This window comes from Myiozetetes cayanensis, unplaced genomic scaffold (assembly GCF_022539395.1).
Source record: "Myiozetetes cayanensis isolate MyiCay16 unplaced genomic scaffold, myiCay2020 scf6-25, whole genome shotgun sequence".
In the NCBI taxonomy this organism is placed as follows: Eukaryota; Metazoa; Chordata; class Aves; order Passeriformes; family Tyrannidae; genus Myiozetetes; species Myiozetetes cayanensis.
The window spans coordinates 28,965,522-28,975,317 of record NW_026087853.1 but is presented as its reverse complement, the minus strand read 5'-3'; the positions used below and the strand labels follow the sequence as shown (position 1 = coordinate 28,975,317).

General features: G+C 46.7%; 1 protein-coding gene across 1 annotated transcript; it reads left to right on the top strand.

Annotated features, from left to right (window-relative positions):
* Positions 1-4,593: 4,593 nt before the first annotated feature.
* Positions 4,594-6,566, top strand: LOC126651262 (outer dense fiber protein 3-like). The gene is made up of 6 exons (XM_050336972.1): positions 4,594-4,705; positions 4,826-5,026; positions 5,219-5,320; positions 5,676-5,797; positions 6,225-6,362; positions 6,471-6,566. The coding sequence occupies exons 1-6, from the start codon at positions 4,600-4,602 to the stop codon at positions 6,564-6,566; spliced, it is 765 nt and encodes a 254-aa protein (XP_050192929.1). The 5' UTR covers positions 4,594-4,599.
* The last annotated feature ends 3,230 nt before the right edge of the window (positions 6,567-9,796 follow it).

The window sequence follows — 9,796 nt, the reverse complement described above, 5'->3', positions numbered from 1 at the left end:
TCTTGCCCAGTTCTCTACAGTTGAAAATAATCAATATTACACATAAAGAATCTACGGGGAAAAAAAGTGTTGCTTCAAAACATAAACTAGTTCCATCCCTAGAAGGGTGGTTTAAGGAATGGAGTTGACTTTTCATTTTCAATAGCATCTGTGAATGCACAGATATGAAAGCCTTCAAATCTGTAGGTATTTAAGACTAAATCTGTTTTAAACATAAAAGTTCAAACCAGATCAAACTTAATTGCTGATATTTTTAACATTTTTTCCTCTTATTTGTCAAAAAAAGTGTCTAGTGTGACATACACTAGATCTCATATAATTTGAGATTTGACTGCACCAGTGAGTATTGTTCTGGGAGCTCTCCATACAGCAGGGATCCTTCACATCCCCCAAATTATCTCTAGAACATACAGGTACAATTTATTCTAAAAAATTTTGTTTTAATTCAGACAATAGTGTTATTTACTAAAGTGCACTGTATAAAAATCTTATAGTATGCAGTGAAATCTTATAAAATGCAGTGAAAAATATGTATCCAATTATTTTTGAATAATACTTCATACATAGTAATTACTACTGAAGAGTTTAATCAGTTTTAATAGGCATCTTTTAATTCTGCCGTCCTTTTGTGTTGATAAGGCTACAACTTCTGGCAATACTCTTCTATACTGTCACTAAAAACAGATCAATTATAGCATATCCTTTTAACAAGTTTGAAATAAAATATGCTAAGGATATTAAAAATGTGCCAAGTATGTTACACCCACTGCCAGTTTCAGTAGTAGTAAATTATCCTGTTTTGCAAGTCTTTGCCTGTTCCTATTCACAGATTATGTGAATAAACTTCTATCTTTCATTCAAAACCTTCTATTTTTGAGCAAAATTTGGAGGGATTTATATTTTTAAGTGCTTGTGATTAGACACAGCAATGAAAGCAACTAAAAAAATCTAGCAGGCTTTTTCCACCTACAGATTTTCCTTTCTTTACTGTAGGATAAGTCTGACATTTCAGCCTCTAGCTACTGTATATGTTTTTGTTTTTAACACAACTTGTTTATTACAAGAAGTTGATTTAATATAACACTAGTTAGGAAATACATTCTGAAATGTCCAAATTGTGATTTGAATGGAGATGATGCGGGTGATGCAAAACAATGGAATGGCAAACCAATTTAGAAAAGAGTCCTTTAACACAGACTGTTTTGTATAGTGAAGGGCACTTAAACTTCAGAGGCACAGGCAGATAGCATTTTCTCCCACTGGTCAAGTACTCAAACACAATATAATCAGCAGTTTTCATAACACTCAGTCTTCACTACACTAACAAAATTGTATATAGTGATTAGTTAGCTTGCTCTCTTACAGTGGATAAAGCAGATATTGAGGATACTGGCCAGAGTTAATACATCACCAGTGCAGCTGGCTAATCTTGTTTCCTATTGGATTACATTAGAAATGTCAGTATTATTTGATGAGGCTTAACCAGTTCTTGTGTTCTTGGTGGCATTCACCTGAATCTTCCACATTCTTTTTTTTAACTCTTGCTTTCTTCTATGTCCCATATCAGTGCAAAACTATCAATTAAGTTATATTTAGATGATGCTCTGAAGCTTACTGATGGTAGCTCTGGGAAATATCCTTCTCAAGGATTGTTTTCACTCTGGAGACTTAATAATAGCCATTCCAGTTAATAGCCGCCTTGGATGATGGTGACCATGGTACGTTAACACTGAAACCTACTGATAGCAGCTGCAAGAGGCAGCTTTCCAGAGGGTCATGGGTGTTAAATCTGGATCCTAACGACAACAGAAGCATCCTAGGGACCGGGGCGTTTACCCTGGAGCATATTGATAAAAACCACAGGAACCATCCCTTGCGCAGAATATTCAAAACATGAGGGGGATAATTCTGATCACTACTGAGAGCTTTTAAAAGCTTGTTCTATAGTTCTTTCCTTGCTTGTTTATAGTAAAGGGGTAATTCTTGAACCTGTTGAGGAGTTTCAAGATATCTGCTTTACCCGCTGTAAGAGTGTACCTAATGTGCTCACACTGATGGGACTTGGGACCTCCCCAAACTGGAGGAATTGAGCTGAAGCAGCCCCCATTTTTCCATGCCACACGTCCCCAGTGTCCCTGCTGTGCCCATGTCCTAGGTGTCAGTGCTGACATGGATCACACAGACCCAGAGAAAGACTTTGCTGGAGTATGTGTGATTGTGGTCACTGGGATGCTTCTGCCTGTGGCAGCTGCAAGCAGGTGGTTGTCACTTGCAGCTCTCCCTCTGGTGCCTCACCACAGACAAGCAAGTGGTGCAGGGACTGCTGGATGAGGTGGTCAGCAGCGCTGTCCACAGCCTGTGGACATAGGGCTGCCTCAGCTGCAGCCCCATGGAGCACAGCATCATCAGACTCCTCTGTGAGTGTGGATGGGACACAGGGACATGCAGAGGTATGGAGTGATGTACAGGACATGGCATTGCATAGTGGGGGGCCACAGAAACATGGGACATTTGGGGCAACACGAGGCAGAGCTGCATGTAGACACCTCTGGATGGGGGGACATGTCTTAGGCTCTGTTGCATATCTGGATACCGACCCATATCTTGTGCATCATCTCTGCACATACATGGAGACACTCAGTGTGTCCTCCCACACACAGCAGTTTGAAGGCACAACCCCTGTCCCCACACAGGGTCACTCCATGTTGTCAATCCGAATCCTCACCAACCCTAGTAACATCCCTATTGCCCTCCACTCCAGTGATGATCTCAGTGTGTGCCAACACCCCGTGTTGCCCCATCTCTTGACTGGGATTGAATGGTTCCTATGAGGGGAGGGACAAGCAGCACAGCAGGGGGGTTTGTGCACTGAATGAAGTCACTGGCCTGTCTCACACAGAGATAAGAGTCAGGATAAGACAGCAATGAAAGAGCAGCTGTCTCAAACCGTAAAAACTTCAGGACTGAAAATCTTAGGGGATCACTAAACAAAGTGTAGGTAAATGATTGAGATCATTAGCAAAGAGGCATGAAACCTTGGAGCATGCAAACCTGGGGGGGATGAGGCACTCACACTGCAGGTGTAAACACTTGTACACTACTGACAAATTCAGAATAATGAAACTTATCCCTGTCTAGCCCTTCCAGGTCACTTCTTCTATCTCTGGACCATCAAAATTGAAAAGCCTGGTGACCATGAACTCCCTAAACAACAGGAAGAAGTGGGCAGACAGGGGGACAAAGCTGATCAAAGAGATCAGGAGCATCTGAGGAGTGATGCAGACACACTGGGGTCCCTCAAATGGAAAAGCCAGAGCAACTGAGATGAAAGCTTTGCCCTCTTCTGCCCTTCTAACAGTAAGATAGTGGCACAGATGTCTTGGAAAAACATCATAACATACAGAGAACAATCTGGGAAACTGGGCGCTATCAACTCCCCAGCTCGGTTCAGGGATCTCCCATTGTAAATGACTGCAGGCACAGCAAGCAGTAGTTACAGCTAACTCAGAACATTTATTCACCTCAGAGGAAGGCCATTCTTACATTTTTGGTTAAAGATGGTTGGAAACTCAGTGGTTGAGCCTCACCAACAGCTAAGCCACATTAACAGTTTACTCACTGCTTTCCCTGCAGAGCTGGATGGGGGAGTGAATAGAAAGGCAAAAGCAAGAAAAGTGCAAAGTTTGAGATAAAGACTGCTTAACTCTCCTGGTCCTTGGGGAGGCTGTTCCTCCTTTCTGGCTAAGTGGTGATGCCAAAACAATTCTGCTCTGATTGCTGGGAAAGGGGTGGGAATTGGAGCAGGCAGTTCTCACAGACTCTTGGAGGCAGGAGACTCTCCCAGCTTCACGGTCAGCAGTTCATTCCAGACTCAGCTCAGTGACCAGATCCCTGTCCTCAGGTACCACTTGACTAGAAAGGGCTGTACTGGGTATCTACGCACTGGGACACAAGCAAGTCTCTGTGTGGAGAATCTGGGGCTGCCCCATGCTGGACTCAGCCAGTTCCATGGCCACCCCATGCCCAGCCACAGTGGAGGTAATATAGCTGCTGCCCAAACAGCTGAACAGCCATTCTCAACATCACAATGGCCTTCACTCCATGATGCTCCTCATTGGGTGAGGGTGGCCTTTTGTGATGTCACCTAGTGATGGACATCACCGATGATGGATCCATCTAGCAATGGATTATGATGACACCGAGGACCTGGCAGCCCTCACTGGTTATATCAGGACATCTCACCCAACCAGTGTCAAACTCCAGGCAAGCAAGTTTGTGAGCACACGTGTCTGAGACTATCTTACTGCTGTGTAAACGCTGTGGTCCTACGCTACCGCGTGCTAGGCCAGCAAAAACTGCCTGTGGGCACAGCAGGGAGGCTTTTCTACATTTTTGCTACGAACTTGCTGCTCCCCCCATCCCTCCTTCTCTTTTATTTGCTACTTGACTTTCCTACTTCTCCACTTCTTTACGTTTTTCTGTGATGTTAGTTTCACTTGTTTGCCCATCTGGGCTACAGAAAAGCTCCACACCAGGGCCCTGCTGGGGAAGCCCCTCCGTAGCTCTCCTGTTTTTCCCATAGTTTTTGTAACCATCAGCATGGATGGACCATGGGTGGGCACCTGGAGGCCTCATCCCCGACGTGGCCCCATTCTGGCAGAGTTCAACACTCCAGGGCCTAAGTACTGGATCCCTGGAACAACAGGTAAACCAGCAATCATGGGGAGGTGGGGCAGAGGCACATCACATCTGCTGCTTCCACTTAGAAACTGCCCTTCACTGTACAGTTGCAGGCAGGTGTCCTTTCACAGGCTTTTTTTCCCAGGTCACGCATCTCATGATCCCACCAGAGACAAAGCCCCTGCATACACATTTAGAGGGGCCAAAGGTCCAGCCGCAGAAAACTGTTCTCCAGGTCCTCGGTACTTCATCCATCCGTCCATCACCAAGGTTGGGAAATATGTACCTCCATCAGCACACCTGATCGGACGGCCCAAAACCAAATCTGAGGTCACCCCCGGACCTAGTGAGTACCATTTCTGCAGCCCTTCTTCCAGGCCTTACTGTTGTCCTGTGCCACAGGACCACCTCTGAATGGGCTTCAGAGGGTTCCAGATAGGAAACAAACAAGGCTGAGTACATCCTCCTGGCCTCTCCTCTTTGGCTTGCAGTTAGGTACTCAGCTTCACTGCTTTTTTTGGCTTTTCCTCTCTCCCAGGTGACTATTCCACAGAAAAGGCTGACAAACATGTCTACTCTAATGCACCAGTGCAGTCCATGGTCTTCCGGCACAAGCTTGCTGGCGCTCTCCAAACACCAGGTATAGGAACTTGGTCAAATAGACTGTCTAACTGCCTATGTGTCCTCCAGAGAACATCTGCTGTGCCGTTTCCTCAACAGCCTAGCAAGAAGCCTAGGTGGCAGGATACAGTATGCTCTTGACAAGCTTCTTGCTGTCTAGGAGCACCAACTTCTCCCATCTCACAGAAGAACCGGCAGCTCTGGCTTTGAATGGCCAGTGTATGCCACGTGCAACAGAAGGCAGAGGCACTGGGAGGAGGGACAGGATACCTCCTGCTCCTCACAGCTGGTTTGGTAGATTGATTCTCTCCCACGTGGGCATTGCTCCCTTTCCCACAGGACTCACCTATGCTCTCTTCTCATTCCCTTTCCAGGTCCTGGTGCCTACACCCTTCCCAGGCTCCTGGGACCCAACACAGTCTACACCCATGCCAACCCATGCTACTCCATGAGATGGAAGAGTATGTACAACAGCTGTTTCCAAGACCTGGCCAAGGTGAGTTGTGTTTCTCTGTTCTCTTGCAGCAGCAGTGGAAATCAGATGCTCTCCTCAGGGCAGAAGGGCTCCAGTACCTGCTGCAGCTCCATGTAACACACTCTTACCTGCACCTGCAGCAAAGCCTGAGAAGCCAAAGGGTCCCGGGCTCTCTACTCTTACCAGCAACACTGACATCTGCAGTCCCTCACTTTCCAACATGAACAGCTTTGGTGGGGTACAGCTCATCGGCACTAACATCAATCTCCCTTCTCTTCTGGGAAATCTGTCTCTCTGCAGGGGAACAGGAGATGCCTTCCTTCCCAAAGTTCCACGCCTTCCACACCTCTTCTCTGTCCAGCCACCTAGAGCAGTGCATCCCGTGTGGGGGCTCAGCAAAAATCAATACTGTTTTTTGCACCTACCAACCTCCCTGCTTCTCTTACAGACACCAGGTCCTGCGGCATTCTCCAAGGTGGAACTGGATGTCTACAAAAAGAGGGCTCCCAAGTACACAATGGGACTGAAAACTAAACTTACTGACAAGTTCCTGCGTCCGGGACCAGCAGACTACTGCGTGGGAAAGGTAGGGCAACATGTCCACAAATATGTTATGCTGGACAGCCTTCACTCGAGGGCAAGTCTGGAGAACAAGGCACCACCATCACACTTACTTCTCACTTTTTCCTTCCAGGTGACGCTGATCAAGCCCCGGGAACCTGCTTACACTTTTGGACTTCGTCATTCCCTCTACAAAGCTGCTTTATTACCTCGGGTGCCTCCTGAATAAAACCAGATACCTCCAAAGATCTTTTCTATTCACCCTCTGCTGCAGTGGTGGGTAGGTGTGCATAGGTGCAGACCACTGGTTCTCTCCGTTTCATGTCTACACCTCAGCCAAAACACTGCAAGGTGAGGGTGAGGGGAGACCAGCAGAGGTAACAGAGTGAGCAGGACCCTTATCTCCAACAGCACTGTTTCACCTGACCAGAGCAAAGCATTCTACTGTGAAAGCATTCCAGTGCCACCTTGCACATTTTCACCCTATGGCTAAACATTCCACAGGTGTAGGTTGGCCCCCAAGGGCACAGCCCTTCTCAGCATCCTCCTTTACAATGCACATGGGTGGTGTCTGCACACTAGGGGATGCTCTGCATCACCCCTTGACACTGGCAGGGCCTCATTTCCATAGGCAAGTAATCGGAACACCAACAGTTACAGAGAAAGAGTCATTACACCCAGTCTGAAAATGCAACAGTCCAGATGACAAGGGACCTTGGAAGGTCCATCCAGCCCTTGTGTGGGAAAGGCAACCTGGAGGAGAATATCTAGCACCCTGCCAACTGCAACTTGACTGCCTCCAGCGGTGGGATTCTACTGCATCTTTGGGGAGCTGTTCTTCCCTTCTGGTTAAGTGGTGATGCCAAAACAATTCTCCTCTGGTTTCTAGGCAAAGGGGTGGGAGTTAGAGCGGGCAGCTCTCATAGTCTCTCTGAGGCAGAAGCCCCTCCCAGCTCCACAGTCAGCAGTTCTTTCCAGACTCGTCCCATTTGACCTGTCCTCAGGTACCCCTGGACTAGAAAGGCCTGTACTAGCTACCTGTGCATGGGGACACAAGAAGGTCTCTGTGTGGAGAATTTGGGGCTGCTTCATGCTGAACTCGGCCAGTTCCATGTCAGCCCCATGCCCAGCCACAGCAAAGCCCCTTAGGCAATATGGCTGCTGCACAAACAACTGAATAGTTGGTCCGAAGGTGGTGCTGGCAGTGTCTGGGTGCCCACTAATTTGAGGGAAGGGTGGGTGTGACAGCGAGAGGCAACAGGCAAAGTTCCCAGGATTGTGATAGTCAATCCTCACTGTGTCCTCAGAGAACAGGCATCCCCTGTAGTTTTGGAGGGCAGGGAGATAGTCTTTAAGGGAGCTGTGACAGTGGGACCTATGCTAGAATGGACCCAGGCAGCACCTGAGCATGGCTACAGCCTGAGCAGGAGATGCCAGCAGTGGGGTGCAACTCCCATGGGGAAAAGATAGCAGTGGGAGGCAGGTTTCTCACTACCTGAATAAATAGCAGTAAAATACACTAATTTCCCCTAGCCGAGTCCATTTCACGTATCGTTATCTCCATTGATGAGCTTTTCCACATTGCTTTCCACCCCTGCCCTCCTGCTGAGGATGGACCTTACTGCCAGTGTCTCCTCACAGTGAAACCCAGAGCAGACGTTTCTCTTCTCAGGTGCCCTTGTCCGTGAGTTGAAATGCCCGTGGTTAATAGCAAGCATTTTAACTAAAATTATATCAAGATCTAAGTGAATTAAAAGGATCAGAGCAAAAAAAAGGTTAGAATAATAACCTTTGAGCCTGTGCAGTGGATATTTTAGGTGAGGCTCAGCTTGCACAGAACTGTTCCCACCCTTTACTCCTGAGGTTCATCTGCCAGGGCCTAGCAAGTTTGGACGGTGACAGTGAGGTCTTCAGGACGTAGGTTTGATTAGAGTATCCTTCTCTTTGGATGGATCGATGCCCTTACAGGGCTAAGCGAGCTCCATCTACCGAGGTTTGAAATTAGAGTTGTCCTTCTCCTAGGATGATCACCGGAAGGCTAGTGAGCTCATCCTGCCCATGGACACATTAGACCCTTCAGTTTTGACCTGTCTGGCTTGGGAGACCTTACCGGAGGCATATGCCACCATCAGCACAACTCAAAACCTCATAAGGGCATACTGAAATAGTTTGGACAAGCCCTTCTCTCCCTACTTTTCCTTCACAGCTTCCTACAGTTTAACCCAGGGACACTTCCTTGCTCTGAGCAATAATTAGAATAATTAGAATAATAATTAGAATAATTAGAATAATAATAAACAATAAAAGCTGCTCTTGCAAAGGAGGGACAGAATGTAGCACCCCAGCCCCAGAGCTGCAAGCATATCTATGAGTTTTACTTTTAAAAATATGCAGGGTTCTTTAATACCTCAAGATAGCGTAAAGAGAATAAGTCACACACTTTATCTCAAGAGGTGCCTTTACTGATAGTTTAGGGGAGAAAATAAGAGAACTTTGCAAAATTTCAAAAGTGTAGCATACAATCAAACAAAGCATTCTGCCAAAGTACTGACCAGTGCATGACAACCCTCACAATTTAGCAGGATCTAATCCCACTAGCTTTAAGCTACCCAAAACATCAAGGAGCAAAGAAAGAGAAGAAAAAGCAAGGAGAGAAGAGGGAGAGAAAGATTATAATACAGCTACCACTAGATCCTTGTGGAAGTCCAGCTCTCACATGTCCAAATGGCAGGGCCATGACTGCATGGAGAGCACATGCCTTTGGTTTTATCTGCTCTGGTCCTTATGGCCCACCCAGCGAGACCTCCCAGCCCACTGGCCGACACAGGGTTAAGACAGGATGAGGGGCAGTGTTCTCACTGTCCCTGACGATCTGAGACTGTGTTAGGTGCTCCAGGAGGTGTGGTGTGTTGAAACTTTCCCAGGCTGCCTTTGACCAGCAGCTTCTCCAGGGTTTCTCCATGTGGGCTCCAGGGGTCTGCTATGAGGGATAGGGTGCCACGCCACCTCCATGAGATTCCACCCAACTCCTCCCCCCTCCACACACACACACATCCACAAGCTGGTTCTGACCCAATAATATAATCTAGTGCCTCAGGCAGAGGGAAATTAAGCTTGGGTTAACACACTGCATGTTTAGTCTTTTGTGGTACAGGAAAATGTTAGAACTTGTTTTTTTAATCTACAAAAGAAATTTAGCTGTACTAGTATTTAATAAATGGATTGACACAGGCAATCTTACTGTGAACCACATATACAAAATTCCTGCATCACACATAAGAGATGTCCTTGGTGAAAGAGTGGGAACCACACAACAAAGAAGGGGCGAGTGCTTCCACACAACCCAGAGGGGATGAGTGCTTCTCTGTGTTTGGCATATTGCAATATATGGCAGTTTACATGTGCCCAGTTAAGTGCATTTATGCTGGGCTTTTTGTCTGATTTTGTGGGTTTTTATTA